This window comes from Notolabrus celidotus, chromosome 5 (assembly GCF_009762535.1).
Source record: "Notolabrus celidotus isolate fNotCel1 chromosome 5, fNotCel1.pri, whole genome shotgun sequence".
Lineage (NCBI taxonomy): Eukaryota > Metazoa > Chordata > Actinopteri > Labriformes > Labridae > Notolabrus > Notolabrus celidotus.
The window spans coordinates 2,250,101-2,268,471 of record NC_048276.1 but is presented as its reverse complement, the minus strand read 5'-3'; the positions used below and the strand labels follow the sequence as shown (position 1 = coordinate 2,268,471).

The window sequence follows — 18,371 nt, the reverse complement described above, 5'->3', positions numbered from 1 at the left end:
CTACGAGACAAGGGAGCTCAGGGACTCCAGAAGGGTCTATGGTTAGTAACTTTAATGGGACAGGAAGAGTTAAAGTGAGAGACAGGCAGAGAGAGGAGAGAGAGGGAAAGACAGGATCCCAGTGTGTCAGTCTAAGCCTATAGCAGCATAACTAAGACCTGGTCCAAGCCTGATCCAGCTCTAACTATAAGCTTTATCAAAAAAGGAAAGTTTGAAGCCTACTCTTAAAAGTAGAGAGGGTGTCTGCCTCCCGGACCCTGACTGGTAGATGATTCCAAAGGAGAGGGGCCTGACAACTGAAGGCTCTACCTCCCATACTACTTTTAGAGACTCTAGGTACGAGGAGCAGGCCTGCATGTTGGGAGCGTAGTGTTCTAGAGGGGTAATAGGACACATTAAACAAAGGTGTCTGACTATGACGGGCATGTCTGTCTTTAAGTGAGGATTGTTTCCTTCAGACAGAACGGGAGAAACAGGAAGTCGAAACATGCGGCTGTTATTCAGAGAGAGGACGCAGAATCAGACGAGAGATGACGTAACACGGGAATGAAGAGGCAGCTCTTTGTTTATGTGTGTGTGTTTCTATGTGTGTGTGTTTCTATGGGTGTGTGTGTGTGTGTGTAGTTGTAAAATGTTGCGCCCAGGTGAGTCATTGACCTGTGGAGTGAAACTGTGAGTTTCTCTGGCGTCCTTGTTGACAGAGTGAGCTGTCCGGAGCTGTCAGAGGGGTTTTCTCTGTTTCTGGTTAATCAGTGACGACTCGCCTGTATCTGTCAGCGCTACATATCAAATCAAACTTCAGACTCGGGCGTGTTGTTTATGATGAAGTGTCGTCAAACTTCATATCATATTCAGATTTGATCTGAAAGAAGATCTGAAGTTTGTCTCAGAGGACCTGAGGGTGTCCTGCAGCGTGGTGAAGTCCTCTGTGTTGAACGTGGACCTCGTGTCCTCCTGGAGGTTTGAACCTTTATATTAGAACAAGTATAAAAGCATGAAGCTCTGAAAAAGAGAAGTTATTCATAGAAACTACGCTGTGTTTACATGTCACACCCACACACACACACACAGTCTGTAGGTCAGTGTGCCACGCTCAGAGGAAACACAGCGTCCCTCCCTCCCTCAGCTGCCGGTCAGTGAGGAGTTCAGAGTCCGGAGCGGTGTGACCTCTTAGGAGGACTCATGTGGATCTGAAGAAGAATCTGCAGCTGAGAGAGAAACAATAGAACAGATTCATCAGTGTCTTCATGAGTGTGTGTGCACATGAAGGACTTTTATAAAGAGGAGGAATGAGAGTTTAAGACGATACTGAAGGTTAGTCGACCCGTGCAGAGGATCAGTGATCCGGATCAATCCAGATCAGTCCTCCTCAGAGTTCTGGATCCAGCATGTTTGCTGTAGTTTAATGATGTAGTTGGCATGTTTTGATGTGATCTGATTCTGCTCTGTGAGAGTTCTATTGTTTGTTTTTTGAAGAAGTCACGTGACCTACGGGAATAAAACTCTGCTTTCATTTCCTCTTTATTACAGTCAATAATCAGCCGGCGCTCAGTTTCACTCATCACTCTCATCACTCTCTGCCTCTGCAGATCACACACACGTTACCCTCCTGGACTTTCCACGACACAGGAGATCAAATCATGTGTAACGCCACGTTTTGTTTAAAGTTATGAGAATGAATGTGAGGCGTTACAGGAAGTTTATTCTGAGAGCTGTTTGTTAAATCATGTTGCCTTTCATAAACTGACCCTGATGAAGATGATGAAGATGATGATCGTCTTCTTCTTCAGAGGGTGAAACGTTCAGAGTGTAACTCCACTCTGAACTCCTGTCTCTGCTGCAGCATCATTAAAACCAGGAAGAGGATTAAACCGAGTTAAACCTTTAAACCTGAACATGTCGAGCACCAGAGCCTACACACGTCTCACTAGTTATTTACATGTGTGCATGCGTGAGTGCCTGTGTGTGTGGGTGTGTGTGTGTGTGTCTCTGTCTGTGTGTGTGAGCTTCTATTGTTTGCAAACAGAGTCAGTGTGAGGACCATGTGCTCGGCCTCTTTCATCTCTCCCTGAGAGGAAATTTACAACCTGTTTACACTTAGAGATGGAGGTGTGTGTGTGTGTGCGTGTGTGTGTGTGTGTGTGTGTGCGTGTCTCTGTGTCTGTGTGGGTGTAGATCTAACTTGACATCTTGATGTGTGTGTTTAAGTGTTACCCTGATACTCGTGTTAGTTCACTCAGTCTGTGAGGACTTAAGCGACCATGACTTGTTTTCTTTCTTCATGTTTGTTTAATTTCTGTAAATTAAATTATTGATCATCTTGTCCTTTTAAACTGTGAATCCATCAGTTTAAGCATTTTAAGTAACACTCTGCTGTAGGGGTGAGCCCGACTAAGGATTTGCTTAGTCGAATCTGATCATCAGATTTTGCCCATAGTGGGGCGCTGGTGGCCTAGCGGTCTAAGCGCCCCACATACAGAGGCTACAGTCCTCATCGCAGGGGTCGCCGGTTCGATTCCCGGCCGGTCAACCATTTCCTGCATGTCTTCCCCCACTCTCTACTCCCCACATTTCCTGTCTCTCTTCAGCTGTCGTATGGAATAAAGGCAAAAAGGCCAAAAAAATATAACTTTAAAAGATTTTGCCCATAGTGGATGAATAGTGGAATGTTTGTTGTTTTTCCTTATTGACCCAAAGTCTGCATGATGGTGACCGCATGACAATATTACACATAACCCTTTACAATTAAGAGACTCATAGCTTAAAGTAAAAGGGACAACAGAATATTATAAGTATAAAACTTAGATTTTTTAAATCTATATTGTAAAAACAACGAGGTGATGAAGGAGAGAAAACTCAAATAAGGCCACCATCAGTTAAACATGGAACAACGCTCCACTATAGAATAAGGAATCAGGAGATATTTAAACAGTGTTCACACAGAGGAGAGCAGCACTGCAGAGGGTAGTCTGTCCAACTTAAGACTAAACATGTTTATAATGTTCAAAATCAAACCTGAACCAGCTAAAGGGTTTTTAAATCTCTTAACAGAACCTTTTAAAACAGTCTTTCATCTCGTCTTTGTCTGCTTGAGTCTTTTCAAATTGTACGTGAGGAAAACCATCGTGTGTACGGGCAGAAGTGCGCTCCTGTCTTTGTTGACTGTAAATCCTGTCTTTGAGAATAACCTCTCTGATGGTGTGGAGGTGGATGGGATGCTGTGGATTGTTTTTGAGGCTTCGGACAGCTTTGGGTATCCCTCCTGGTTCTTTTGGCCCCGTACAGTTTTTGTGTGGTCCGGTAATCCTTGATCTCACAGCCCTCTTCATGAAGCTGCTCCTCATCTTCATCACTAGTTTTTAGGATCATCTGAAGTTTTATTTCCTGACATTTTGAGCTGCCATGAACGTAGAAAGATTTAAAGACCAGCTGAGGTACGTCTGCTCCACAGGTCCCCGCTAAATGGGAGAGTCCACCTTTAATTACCAGGGGAGATTTAATTACCACTTTAAGGAGATTTAACACTTCAAGAGCTGTTCTCAGAATTACATTAAATAAGTTTATATTTATATAAAAATAGGATATGAGACACTATTTTACGGGAAGCAGGAAAATAATGTAAAATTAGACATTGAGCACCCCCATGGTTTGAATGGAATGATCCACGTTTCATATGCAAATATTCAACTATGAGATTGGCAGTCGACTAAGGCTCCTTAGAACGAATCGTCCAATATTCAACTATTTGGGGTCACCCCTACTCTGCTGTTTTAATTTAAAGTCTTTAAAGCAGCTGACTGAAGTTTATCTGTGCAGCACATTTTCACATTATCACCTCTTCATCTTTATATCCTGATGTTTAAAAAAAAAAAAAAAAGCATTCAGTTAAATTATTTAAAACTTTGTCTCAGCAAAAAAAACAAAAAACATCAAGATTCAAAGACTTTCAAATATCTGAAAACTTACAGTGAAGAAGTTACAAACATTTATTCTGCTTTAATATGTTTTTATTGAATCAATAAACTGACAATAATTGATCCTTAATTAATTAACAGTTTTACAGATATCCCTAAATTCAACTTTAATTATCACTTCTCTTTTTTTAATTTAAGACGATTTTCTCTTTAAAATGAGCTCCTGTGTCTCAGTGAGATAAAATGCATTCATAAAGGTTTTAATAAATGAATGCATCTTACTGTTAAACTTGATCTGCAAACAGAAACATGGAACTCAAGTGAAGCTTTTGCAGAAAGACAGCCTCAGTAACTAAAAGCTGGATTAGTCACTGAACTCTGTTAGTTCTAAACGTCTCTACTAACTTTACAAAAGCATCGAATTTGAAACCAGAGACTGTTTACATCCAGTTCAGACTGAAGCAGAGCGCTAACAGCTAAAAGACATAATCCTCTCTTCACACAAACAACAGCTCACATCTTAACATTTAAAATCTGTTCAACCTATAAAGCTGTATGCAAGCTTTGGTGCATACAGGAGACACAGTTAGTATGGAGAGCAAAAGCAGGCAGAGAGCAATCCATGTTAATGATATCCCTGCTCTCATTGGGAATAATCTGATGACTTTTTAATTTTCATAATTTATGCAAAAGCAGCGAAACAACCTGGATTACAAAAATAACTCGAGCAAAGAATCTGAGTAACGCTGAGTCGCTGAAAACAATCAGCATTTAGATCTGATCAACAAATGATCAATCAAAGCTCCAGTCACCGTTCAACGAGAATTTAAAGTGATATTCAAGGCTTTAAATACAATCTGCATCATGATGTTACTTTAATTAAAGGTGACATATCATGCAAAATGGACTTTTTAATGGTTCTCTACCTGAAATATGTGTCCCTGTCTACAAACCCCCCGAGAATGAAAATAATCCATTCTGCCCCTGTTCTGATTTCTCCACCTTTCTGTAAATGTGTGTGAAACGAGCCGTTTCAGACTTCAGTGTTTTTGTTACGTAACAACAATATCCGGTCTGTAACGGAGTCAGAGCTCGGAGCTTGTTCAGCCCATAGACTGTATAAAATACAACTCAACCCCTCCTCCGTTTTTCGTTACCTGCACACATGTGTGCTAACAAGGAGCTTAGGAGGGAGGCATGCTAATTGTAGGCTGTCTTAATAAACACAGAGGTCGGTTTGACTCCCCACGTCTGCAGATTTGAAGATCTAGTGGATGATTTTTATTTGTCATGGATAAGTGCTAGCGCTAATTAGCATAGCCACATAGCTACATGTTCATAGCTGTAGCTGTGTACCAAGACACACGTCGACATACTGACAAATAAAACAACAAGAAACACTAAATCTGTGACCAATCCTTCATAAAAGGTCCTGCTGCCTTTCTGGCAGAGGTCGGTTTGACTCCCCACGTCTGCAGATTTGAAGATCTAGTGGATGATTTTTATTTATCATGGATAAGTGCTAGCGCTAGTTAGCATAGCCACATAGCTACATGTTCGTAGCTGTGTACCAAGACACACGTCTACATACTGACAAATAAAACAACAAGAAACACTAAATCTGTGACCAATCCTTCAGAAAGGTCCTGCTACAGGCGCCTCTCCGTCAGGATCAGATTCAGAGGGTTGAAGTAACGCGATCTCTGAGCAGCCGTGTATATTCAGCCAACATGTAAACATTAGATCAACGTGCTGGAGAGCCGAGGCCACACCCACTTCCTGAGGGGGCGTGGTCAGAGAGAAAACAGAGTGTTCTGATGAGGAATGAAGAAGAGGGTTTTTCAGGCAGACCAAAATCTGATTTCAAAGTGTTTTTTTGAGCATAAACTTTAAAGACATGTTTTGGGGACCTCTTAGACCAATATATGTTGATGAAAAAAGCGTGATATGTCACCTTTAAAGTGATATTCAAGGCTTTAAATACAATCTGCATCATGATGTTACTTTACTTAAAATAATCAAACAGTTTGTTTTCTGTGAAGCTGGATGAAGCCTCTGTGTAACTCAGCATTAACAGTGAAGCTGAGACTCCCCTGGCTCAGTGAACGGGTGTTACTCTGGAGGATGTCAGGGTGTGTCTTTCTGACTCTCAATAACAAACAGCAGTTATTGGAACAATAACTCAGAGTCTCTGTGTGAGGAAACGTCCAGATCTGTGTGTTGATCTCAGTCATTGATAATCTCCTGTGATTATTTCTCCCTCTGACACCACCCTGTAAACCTCAGCGCCCTTTATCACCACGTTAATGTGCACTTTATTAAAATAGCCTTTTAAAAATAGTCCTCTGAATGAAACTCAAACCCGGCCTCCTCCTCCGCCCCTCCACACCCGGGCCCGAGCCTCTGCCCAGACCAGCTGGAGCCTCCACAGCCGCATGAAGCAGCCCAGCACACATGGCTGTGATCACACACACACACAGGCTCACACACACATATTCACACACACACACACACACACACACACACACACACACACACACACACACACACACACACACATAAGCAGAAGTCTAATCCTCCCTCATAAGATACTCATCTGTTGAGGGGAGGAAGCAGCCTCCATCATCGTCCCCTGTTCATATATATAAACACAGAAACGCTGCGTACATCGTCACACACACAACTCTATGTTATAACAAACACACACACACACACACTCTCTCTACACACTCCAATGTAAAGTACCTTCACTTACAGTCAGAGCTGTGTAGCTGTTTTTATGTCTACACTTTCTTCTTCCTCTTTATGCACACACACATTACATACATCACACACACACACACACACACACACACACACACACACACACACACACACACACACACACACACACACACACACACACGTATCATTTCTGTTTCCCCATCAAAGAAAATTCATCTTCAGTATTTGAGTTTTCAAAACAGCATGCCGTATGTATATTTTACCCATAATGCACTGTTTTTGTTGAGTTAGACATGCAGGGGTCTAAATGTGTGCACACAGGTTTTTGTGTGAGGAGCTAACGCTTACACAGTATGATGTGTCGTGTCCTCTAACTCATGTTGCCCAGATGATCCCATGTAGCTGCACAGGACGCGTGTTGGGAGCGTAGCGCCAGCTCAGAGAAGCCAGGATCAGCTGGATCCAGCATAGAGAGAACCACATGCAAACAACAGGTCACAGAGCCTTTCTGTGGCTGAATCACTTGGATAGTATTCTGTTTGTGCTTTAATCATCTCTGAGTATGCTGCACCACTATAAAGTTTAGTTTTTGCAGGTTTAGTTTAATATGAATAATTCTGCTCTACTTTGTTGTCCTGTTACCTTCTGACACAGTGATCATCTTAACGTCCTGTTACCTTCTGACACAGAGATCATCTTAAAGTCCTGTTACCTTCTGACACAGTGATCATCTTAACGTCCTGTTACCTTCTGACACAGTGATCATCTTAAAGTCCTGTTACCTTCTGACAGTGATCATCTTAACGTCCTGTTACCTTCTGACATCATCTTAAAGTCCTGTTACCTTCTGACATCATCTTAAAGTCCTGTTACCTTCTGACATCATCTTAAAGTCCTGTTACCTTCTGACACAGTGATCATCTTAAAGTCCTGTTACCCTCTGACACAGTGATCATCTTAAAGTCCTGTTACCTTCTGACACAGTGATCATCTTAAAGTCCTGTTACCTTCTGACACAGTGATCATCTTAAAGTCCTGTTACCTTCTGACAGTCATCATCTTAAAGTCCTGTTACCTTCTGACACAGTGATCATCTTAAAGTCCTGTTACCTTCTGACACAGTCATCATCTTAAAGTCCTATTACCTTCTGACAGTGATCATCTTAAAGTCCTGTTACCTTCTGACACAGTGATCATCTTAAAGTCCTGTTACCTTCTGACACAGTGATCATCTTAAAGTCCTGTTACCTTCTGACAGTGATCATCTTAAAGTCCTGTTACCTTCTGACAGTGATCATCTTAAAGTCCTGTTACCTTCTGACTCAGTGATCATCTTAAAGTCCTGTTACCTTCTGACAGTGATCATCTTAAAGTCCTGTTACCTTCTGACAGTCATCATCTTAAAGTCCTGTTACCTTCTGACATCATCTTAAAGTCTTGTCATTAGTTTTTCTTTTCTTTTAAAGTTATATTTTTGGGGCTTTTTGTCTTAATTCAATACGACAGCTGAAGAGAGACAGGAAATGTGGGGAGTGGAGAGTGGGGGAAGACATGCAGGAAATGGTCACAGCTGGGAATCGAGCCAGCGACCCCTGCGACGAAGACTGTAGCCTCTGTATGTGGGGTGCTTAGACCGCTAGGCCACCAGCGCCCCCTATGAGTATCTCTGATCTGTACGATCTTTAAACGGTCGGGAGTCCATATGTGGTGTTTTATTTTGAAATTGGCGGATGTTGCATGCGATCCTCGTGCCTGACTTCCTGTCCAGGTCGGTCTTTTCTGTGCAGATTGCTGAGATGCACCGCGGCGCGCCCTGTGGACACTAGAGCATGGACTAGAATGGGAACACTGTGGTGTGTTGTTTTGGCTTCACTTTAGTGCACTGGGAGAAGGTGGAGATCTTATTCTCTGGACTCTACTCTTCACTCCTCTCTCTCTCTGTGTGTTTTGTGTGACAGCTGCAGCTCTGACTCTTTATGGAAGATCAATGTCATCCTGCTTCTTTGTGCTTCCAGCAGGCTTGTCAGTGCCAAACATGCCAGTTAGTGATGTTAAAATGACCTCGTCCAGCCTTTGAAGGACGCCCAACGAGTCCCCGGTGAGCGAGCGGCAGATTTAAGGCCGAGGTGTGTCTGCCGCTCGGAGCGAGCTCCATGTTTCTGCTTTGTTGCCGTTTGAATTCTTGAAGCGTTTACGGCTCAGAGAGGAATTCCCTCTTCAACAGGTTTCCTCGAAAGGAGCTCGCCATGCGTCAAATTGATTTCCTACCTTTGTTTTGGGGCCGTTTGAAGAGTTGGGGAAAGACTCCCAGCTCCTCGTTTGGTGGTCATGGGAAGCTTTTCTGTTGGTCTACAGAGAGACACACTCAGGCTTTTACTGATCAACACTCACGCAAAGCTTCTCACAGACACGCAGAGAGAGCTCTGATCGTCCTTCATGCTCAGAACTGAAGAGCAGAGAAGGTGATGCTGCGGCTTTTTTATGGCTGCAGATCCCAAGGTCTGCGGAAAGAGAGGAGAGAAGCCCGAGAGGAAATCAGGGGGCTAAATAAAGAAGGACAAGAACCCATGAGTCTCGAACAATGAGACGTTTCAGTTTCAGGAAGTCAGGGAGCTTCATCGGTGAAGCTGCTGCGGTAACTCAGCTCGCACCAGGCCAGAGAAACTAGAGCAGAGAAACTAGAGCAGCAGCACCGAGCGCCGCTGCACTGTGGTCGCTGTGTGAGTGAGTGTGTGTGTGTGTGTGCGTGGGCGTTTGTGACGTGTAGGCGTTGCACACAATACAGGACATGTATGTGGGAAACACTGTACGCACACACAGGACAGATGAAAGGGAAGAGAGGGGGGGGGGGGGTGGCAGGAAGTGAAGAACAAAAGGAACACAACTTCTGATTTATCAAATCCTGGACAGATGAGGTGATCAGATGGAGGAGAGGAGGAGGAGAAGGAGGAGAGAGAGACTACTCAGAGAGAAAACGAAAGAAAGAAAGAGAGATTACTACAGATAGAGAGATAGAGAGAGAATGAGAGAAGGATGGAGGAAGAGAAGAAGACAGCAGCAGCAGCAGCGGAAGGGAGGCAGCAGTAAACAATGAGCAGCGGTTACTGTGCCGTGCACCTGGTGAACAAAAACCACAGCAGAAGAGAACAGACTCTGACACCTTAACTACACCTTTAACCCCTTCACCACCGCCTTAACCCTTACACCACCGCTCTCCAGGAAACACACGGATCCCAGAGAGGCTCACTGTGCTCACAGAGAGGATCAGAGCGGGCAGCAGAGTCACTGATGAGAAGTGGTCCACACTGAAACACTCTTTATTCTCTCTGTTAGTCAGAGTTATTTTAATGTTATCAAACCAAGCATCAGTCTGAGTCCTGTGGGTCCATGATGTGTGTGTGAGTCACATCATTTAACTCTGCTGCACAAACACACACTGATTGTCACATAGAGTGTTTGCATGAACTTGAGTTGTCAGCTTACATGACAAAGAAGAGTTCTGAGTGTGTGCAGAGCTCAGAGTTCAAGTTTCATTGAGGATGAACATATGAAGGAGGTCAGGGAAACACAACCTCCATGCCCTGTGCATCATAGTGAGCCCAGCTGAGGTGGAACAGGGACGTAAACATCCTGCCTGGCTCTTTCAAAATAAAAGGTCAGTCAGTCATATTGATGGATCCAGGTCAGATGAGTCCTGCAGGGAGAAACACTGAAAATAATTCGGCACTTGCCAAGATTTTAATTCTTAGATTGAGACATGTTCGAGGAACGACCTTGTTTTTAGAGTTCTTTACTTGTTTTGAATCTTTGTATGTAATGGTTGAATCTTAAATTGATTATGAACATTTCTTTTCTGTCTCAGTTAGTCTGGGAATATTAAAGATAAGGTAAGATATCTTTATTGTCATTGTTACGGTGTAACAGTGATTTTAGTAAGGAGCATTCAGATGCCTGAAAAAGAAAGTCTAAAATAAAGTATTTAACTATAAGAAAATAAACAATAGAATTAAAGTTATAACTCTAAAAATATACACTGTATAAAATGTACAATAGGATAAATTATAAAGCTATATAGAAACAGAAAAATATATATATATACATAACAGTTTAAACAGTATAAACATGAACAGTAGAGTGTGTACAAATTGAATAAGCTTCATCGGCTGTCTCACTTAAAGTCTCATTAAAATAAAACTTCTTTCAAGATTGAGTAAAAACTTCAAGTTGATTTAAGAATAACACATAAGGCAACAATTCAAGACACAGTTCAGCTTGTATCTTATGGACTGCTCATTTTATATGCTGTGCGAAATGGTGATATATATTAGTTTTGGTTTTGCTCTAGGCAAGGCAAGGCAAGGCAGCTTTATTTGTATAGTGCATTTCATACACGAGGGCAACTCAATGTGCTTTACATTAAAACATTAAAAGCATTGGAGACATTCAGACAGGCATAAAAGAACATAATTAAAATGACAAATATGATAAAACAGAAAAGAAAATGAAAATTAGAAATATATTAAAAATTACATTAAAATTTTAATTTAAAGTGAGTTAAAATAATCTAAGATAGGAAGGCAGTGGCAAATAAAAAAGTCTTAGTCTTTGATTTTAAAGAGGTGAGAGTTGGAGCAGACCTACAGCTTTCAGGGAGTGTGTTCCAGATATGTGGAGCATAATGACTAAACGCTGCTTCACCATGTTTCGTTCTGACTCTAGGAACTGAAAGCAGACCAGTACCTGATGATGACCTCAGAGGTCGAGGTGGTTCATAAAGTAGTAGCAGATCAGCCTAAACCATTCAGGTCTTTATAAACCATCAGCAGGATTTTAAAGTCTATTCTCTGACAGACAGGAAGCCAGTGTAGAGATCTAAGAACTGGAGTAATGTGGTCTACTTTGTTGGTCCTTGTTAGGACTCGAGCAGCAGCATTCTGTATGAGCTGCAGTCGTCTGATGGACTTTTTAGGGAGTCCTGTAAAGACCCCGTTACAGTAGTCTAGTCTGCTAAAGATAAATGCATGGAGGAGTTTTTCTGCATCCTGCTGAGACATAAGTCCTTTAATCCTTGATATATTCTTAAGGTGATAATAGGCTGACTTTGTAATTGTCTTAATGTGGCTGCTGAAATTACGGTCTGAGTCTATGATTACACCAAGGTTTCTGGCTTGGTTTGAACATTTCATCATTGCAGATTGGAGCTGAGCAGTAACCTTTAACCTTTCTTCCTCCAAAAACAATCATTTCATTTTTTTCTTTGTTTAACTGAAGAAAATAAAGACTGTTTTAAATGTCTGGAAGTATGCATCAACCCTGAGCCAATATTAAAGTGTTCTTGATGTTATATGTTGTTAATCCTGACATTTATTAAATGTTGTAATCCAGTTTGCTGTTTTGGTTTCTGTAGAAACATCTAAGAGGTATATTCTAAGAATAAGAACTGGTTTACAGATTTTAGTTTAAAGATGAATTAGGGTTTATTTTAAGACAAGCCAGCTTATATCAAGAAACGGTGTCATCATAGTTTTCTAATAATGAGTCATTTAAAAAAAAAAAAAAAATGTATGAACTTTATTTATTTGGACTTTTCTGACAGAATTTGACAAATGTGTTAAACACTTGTAATTAACAATGTCTTATAATAATAATGATACAAACAAAACAAACAAACAATACAATTATATATATAAATATATACATATATACATACGTACATACACATATAATAATCCTAGTTATAACAATAATAATAATTAACAATGAAAAAAAAAGGAAGGTAATTCTCATTTTTAAATTAAATTGTTGTTTTTCTTGTCTCTAGGTCTTAATTTACTCAAATTAAGTATACAAAATAAATAAATGAGGTTGTCTTTGTTTATATTAAGTATAATTAATTTATAACTGTGCTGTAAGAAGTTTGTTTTCAAGTAGTTTGAGCTAAAAATTAAAATTAAAATTCTCCTTATTTCAACCCTTTTTAATACTTTTCAGAGCCGGCTTATTTCTAGATTTAACAATCACATTTTAAGATTTCTTGTCAAGTAAAATTAACAGATACTTTCACTAGTTTAAAGAAATGTTCCCCTTGAATTAAGTTTTTTCATCCTATATTAAAGCTTCCCTTTTTTGCAGTGAACACAGTCAGGAATTTAAAGCTTCATTATGTAACGTCACATGATTTCACTTCTGAGTTAAACATCCTTTAAAACAGACTCAGGGTCTCGTCAGTGACTGTGAAAGAAGTCTTCAAGAGAGAGAATGAGACCGTGTGAAGCAGAGAGATGAATGTTTGTTTGGTTGGAGCTTCTCGTCCTGCGTGTCGAGTTCATGGATCAGGTTTTTATTCTCTCTTATACAACAGGGTGACAGAGGATTGAGTCCTCCTGACAGTCAGTCAGTCAGACTCCATCCCTGATGTTTTTATGATCCTCCCTCAGACAGAAGCAGATTTACAGCAGGCAGCGTCACAGGCAGCCCTTTTGTCAGGACCCCAGAGGACTCATTGCTCTCCCACAGCGCTGCAGACCGGTGACTGTCTCTCCTCCCTGCCTCATCCTCCAGCTCGTGGTTCCTCCTCTCCTCTCTGTTAGTGTTTAAGGAGCGCCCGGAGTCTTAATGCTGCCAATTAAACACAGCCATAACTCTGACACTGTCACAAACAAGCGGCGCAGCGGGAGCCCCCAGCCCCGGCTCCAGTCCGCCCCCCCTGCAGAGTCACAGTAATCCCAGACCAGTTCAAGGAATACTGCTTTCAATTAAACACGCATCAGCTGAACAAAGCGGCAGAGACGGAGCTGCAGTTCCTCCTGCGTCCACTCGGGGCAGAAACCTGATCATCTGTTGATCGTATTAGGAGCTCTGCAGGTGACAGGTTAAGATGTAGCAGCTGCGTGCCAGGTGGCAGGGCTGGTTTTAGCTCCTCCCCTTCACTACAACGTTATTATAGTTTTGCATTTTTCATTCGTTTTCATTTTCATTTCGTTTTGACTTTTTGTTTTCAATTTCAGTTTGCAGGTTCAGCTTAGTTTTTAGTTTTTGAAAATGCTGAGTTTTAGTTTAGTTCAGTCAGACAACTCACGTTTAAATTGTTTATTGTAGCAGCAAATACATATTCATGTTTGGCGCCCAGGCTCCGGCCTCATCACTCCCTGCAGATAAGTTCACATGCAGACATTGAGGAGTGATGAGCAAAACATACTGAACACCCCCCAGAGCCTGCAGGTGGATGCTAGGGTTTGGGGGTGGGATGAAAGAAAATTCAGCAATAGGCATGCAGGCAGCAGAGGGGCTGACAGGCAGAGGGCGAGATGGGAGATGTTCCCTGGCCGGGGGTTAGCTTCTGTTGCAGGGGAAAAGGGGCTGGGCGCTCTCCCTTGCTCTGCCAAGGTAAGCTAGGTTAGCGGTCTTGTGTGAGCTTTACAAATGGACTTTAAGATTTCTTGGGATTTTCCCACTTTAGAAATGTTCTGAATATTTAATTACCTTTCACTGCAAGGCACTTACACCTATCAGAGACACAGTCATATTCAAAGTAATCCCAAACGGGGCTCTGCTACTTTCTCCAGACTTTCGCTGTCATTAACGCTCTGCTAGCAGGTAAAGTGTAGACGCCCTGCTAGCAGGTAAAGTGTGGACGCTCTGCTAGCAGGTCAAGTGTGGACGCCCTGCTAGCAGGTAAAATGTGGACGCTCTGCTAGCAGGTAAAATGTGTACGCTCTGCTAGCAGGTAAAGTGTGGACGCTCTGCTAGCAGGTAAAGTGTGGACGCTCTGCTAGAAGGTAAAATGTGTATGCTCTGCTAGCAGGTAAAGTGTAGATGCTCTGCTAGCAGGTAAAGTGTGGACGCCCTGCTAGCAGGTAAAGTGTTGACGCTCTGCTAGCAGGTAAAGTGTTGACGCCTGCTAGCAGGTAAAGTTTTGACGCCTGCTAGCAGGTTAAGTGTGGACGCTCTGCTAGCAGGTAAAGTGTGGACGCTCTGCTAGCAGGTAAAGTGTGGACGCTCTGCTAGCAGGTAAAGCGTGGACGCTCAGCTAGCAGGTAAAGTGTGGACGCTCTGCTAGCAGGTAAAGTGTAGACGCTCTGCTAGCAGGTAAAGTGTGGACGCTCTGCTAGCAGGTAAAGTGTGGACGCTCTGCTAGCAGGTAAAGCGTGGACGCTCTGCTAGCAGGTAAAGTGTGGACGCTCTGCTAGCAGGTAAAGCGTGGACGCTCAGCTAGCAGGTAAAGCGTGGACGCTCTGCTAGCAGGTAAAGCGTGGACGCCCTGCTAGCAGGTAAAGTGTGGACGTTCTGCTAGCAGGTAAAGTGTTGACGCCCTGCTAGCAGGTAAAGTGTGGACGCCCTGCTAGCAGGTAAAGTGTTGACGCCCTGCTAGCAGGTAAAGTGTTGACGCCCTGCTAGCAGGTAAAGTGTGGACGCCCTGCTAGCAGGTAAAGTATGGACCCTCTGCTAGCAGGTAAAATGTGGACGCCCTGCTAGCAGGTAAAGTGTTGACGCCCTGCTAGCAGGTAAAGTGTTGACGCCCTGCTAGCAGGTAAAGTGTGGACGCCCTGCTAGCAGGTAAAGTGTTGACGCCATGCTAGCAGGTAAAATGTGGACGCCCTGCTAGCAGGTAAAGTGTGGACGCCCTGCTAGCAGGTAAAATGTGGACGCCTGTTAGCAGGTAAAATGTGGACGCCCTGCTAGCAGGTAAAATGTGGACGCCCTGCTAGCAGGTAAAGTGTGGACGCCCTGCTAGCAGGTAAAGTATGGACCCTCTGCTAGCAGGTAAAATGTGGACGCCCTGCTAGCAGGTAAAGTGTTGACGCCATGCTAGCAGGTAAAGTGTTGACGCCCTGCTAGCAGGTAAAGTGTGGACGCCCTGCTAGCAGGTAAAGTATGGACCCTCTGCTAGCAGGTAAAATGTGGACGCCCTGCTAGCAGGTAAAGTGTTGACGCCCTGCTAGCAGGTAAAGCTTGGACACTCTGCTAGCAGGGTAAGTGTGGACGCTCTGCTAGCAGGTAAAGTGTGGACACTCTGCTAGCAGGTTAAGTGTGGACACTCTGCTAGCAGGTAAAGTGTGGACGGGTGATTGTGCGACTGCTCCAACTGAAGTGAAACTGTCAGAAAACAAACAAATAAACAAAATTTATATCCACTCAAAATACTGAGTTTATGTATGAGATAGATTGACAAAGACAAAAACTAAAGACATGTTCTCTAGAATTTGAGTTTATTATAGTTAGTTTTGTAAACTAACAATACAGTTACAGACAGTTATTGTTTTTTAATTTTTATTTCAGTTTATTCAATTCAATTTTGCTTTAGTGGCATGAACAAAGACATGTTATTGCCAAAGCACATAAATTCATACACATACATTACATATATATCCACAACACACTACACTCACAACATATACATTAATCACACACCATATTCATTACATGTTATATTCATCAACCACATATTACACATATTCCAAAACATTAAGTTAACAAAATGTTTTTTCACCTCTCATTAGTTTCCATTAACGGTAATAACGTTGCTTCACTGCTTATCTTAAAGAGAGTCAGCTTTTCAAAATGGCCGCTGACACTTTGGGTTTCATAACTCCTCTGCAGACACAAACAGGAGGTATCACTGAGACTAGTTCATGTTTTATAAACCTTACACCTGAACCTGAGGTCAGCGGCGTTCAGATCAGAGGAGCCGAGGACGAAGAGACGGTTTATCTCTCTCTCTGAGCGCTCAGCTGGAGGTTGGTTTTGATTTGTAAATGTAAAAGTGAGACCTGTAGAGTATCATCCTTCTATCAGTGTGTGTGTGTAAGTGTGTGTGTCTGTGTGTGTGTTTGCATCTGCAAGTGCCAAGAGTGTGTTTGCTGTGTACAGTGAGGCGCGGTTGAGCCTGTTGTGGTTTACCGTGGAAAATAAAGGCCCCCAGTCTCATCGTCACCTGAACAACACGCACGCACACGCACGCACGCACACGCACACACACACACACACACACACACACACACACACACACACACACAGCTCCACCCTAACTGTGTGTGTGTTGTTCCTGTAGTGGAAAATTTTTAAAGCTTGACTCGTTCATGTTTGTCTGCTTTTCTTTCTCACTTCATGAAACTGAAGTTTGTCTGCAGGAGAGCAACAAACACGATCTCTAACCGAGCTCAGAGGAGGAGCCTCTGTGGTTATAGTTATATATTTAAATATATATATATATATATTTTTAAAGATGTAGTTATATAGAGTTTGTGCTATAAGTGATTCTTTGCATCTTATCAGAGTATTTGAGGTCTTGTTGTTTCTGCAGTTGAAGCGTCAGCGCCTCTGCAGAGATTACAAACCCAGCTAACGAGGCAGAGGAAACTCTCCTCCCTCTTTCAGCGCGTTCTTCGTCTGTCGTCATGGAAAGACTTGACTTTTAGTTTACATTTCCCAGGTGGGGAAGTCCAGGAAACGAGGAAACTTAACTGCACAATACGAAGCCATCCTTCTGCTCGCTGGCTGTGGATGAGATGCTTCATCAAGAGAGAGTCACGGAAAATCATCAAGAGTCAGATCAACATGCTGAAGCCTGCTCATGCTCCACAGCATCAGGAGAGAGAGAGGAAAGGAGAGAGAGAGGGAGTGATGTGAGCAGTGATCTATGGTTTGGCCTCAGTGGAGCTGCCGGGTTTCTTGGTTTCCCACCATGTTTCTGTTGGACGGAGATGAGACGAGCGAGGGAGAAAGAGAGGGAAGACGCTCCTCTGAAGAGAGAGGGAGAGATGTCATGAGACCGGAGAGTCTGAGGATTCGGGACCAGATGAAGACCTGAACGGCTTCTTTCTGATCCTTTTACACAGACACCATTTATCAGGTTTAATGAGTTCTTAAATCAAATACAGAAGAATAATCTCAGGGCAGACGTCTCTGCTGAGGAAAGAACGATTAAAGGCTGCAGATAATCTGAACGGACCCTGAGGAGACGTTTCTTTATTAATCAACAAGGACGACAAAGTTCACAGATGTTTCTATTATTATATTTTATTATAACGGCTTTAACAAACTGTTAGAATGTTATCATATGGTCCCTGAATTTTAATCTTCTTATGAAGGAGTTGTTTTTCCAGAATTTAATTCAGAGATTCATGAAGTAGATATTTTATTAGTTCAGGTGATTTGAATGAATGCTATGATATCATGATTAATCAAAGAGATGATCAGCAGCAGTTTAAGTCCTCCTCAGTGAGCTTCATTATAAGAGAGTTCATCAGTGGATAATGAGAGTTTAGATAAAGGCTGGATGATTTCAGCTTTTATATTAACCCTCCCCTGACCCTCTGAAATAGCAAAAACTTTAAAAATCTGGTTTGTCCTGTAACCAGGGGGTACGGGCATTGGCTTCACACGCACATGTTGTAATAAGAAATCAAAAAATCCAGTGAACGCTCATTCAAAGTTTGTTGGGAGGTTTATTGCAAAAAAGGAAGAAATGACAAATAAACAAAATGAAATCAATCTTTTGGCTTCAGAGTTAATCTGGGGGGAATGTCGGGAGTCTTTTCTCCTGCGGTCAAGGACGGTATGCGCCGTGACCCGTCTCCTTTTCCCTCTGTGCCATGTGCATCAACTTAAGTAGGCCTATTAGCGCCCTCACCACCTGTGGAGGGCGCAGACAAAATTAAAAGGCAAAAGACAAAACATGCAGACAATGTACAAACTATGCAAATAAGAAAACAAAACAGAATAAGGCTCCTA

General features: G+C 42.4%; 1 protein-coding gene across 1 annotated transcript in view; it reads left to right on the top strand.

Moving 5' to 3' along the window:
* LOC117813352 (transcription factor 7-like 2) overlaps nucleotides 1–18,104 on the top strand; it is a 35,777-nt gene extending 17,673 nt beyond the window's left edge. Inside the window, exon 4 of the mRNA XM_034684520.1 lies at nucleotides 17,071–18,104. Within this exon, the coding sequence (XP_034540411.1) occupies nucleotides 17,071–17,145 (75 nt within the window). The 3' untranslated portion in view covers nucleotides 17,146–18,104. The remainder of the gene's footprint in view (nucleotides 1–17,070) is intronic.
* Nucleotides 18,105–18,371: the final 267 nt, after the last annotated feature.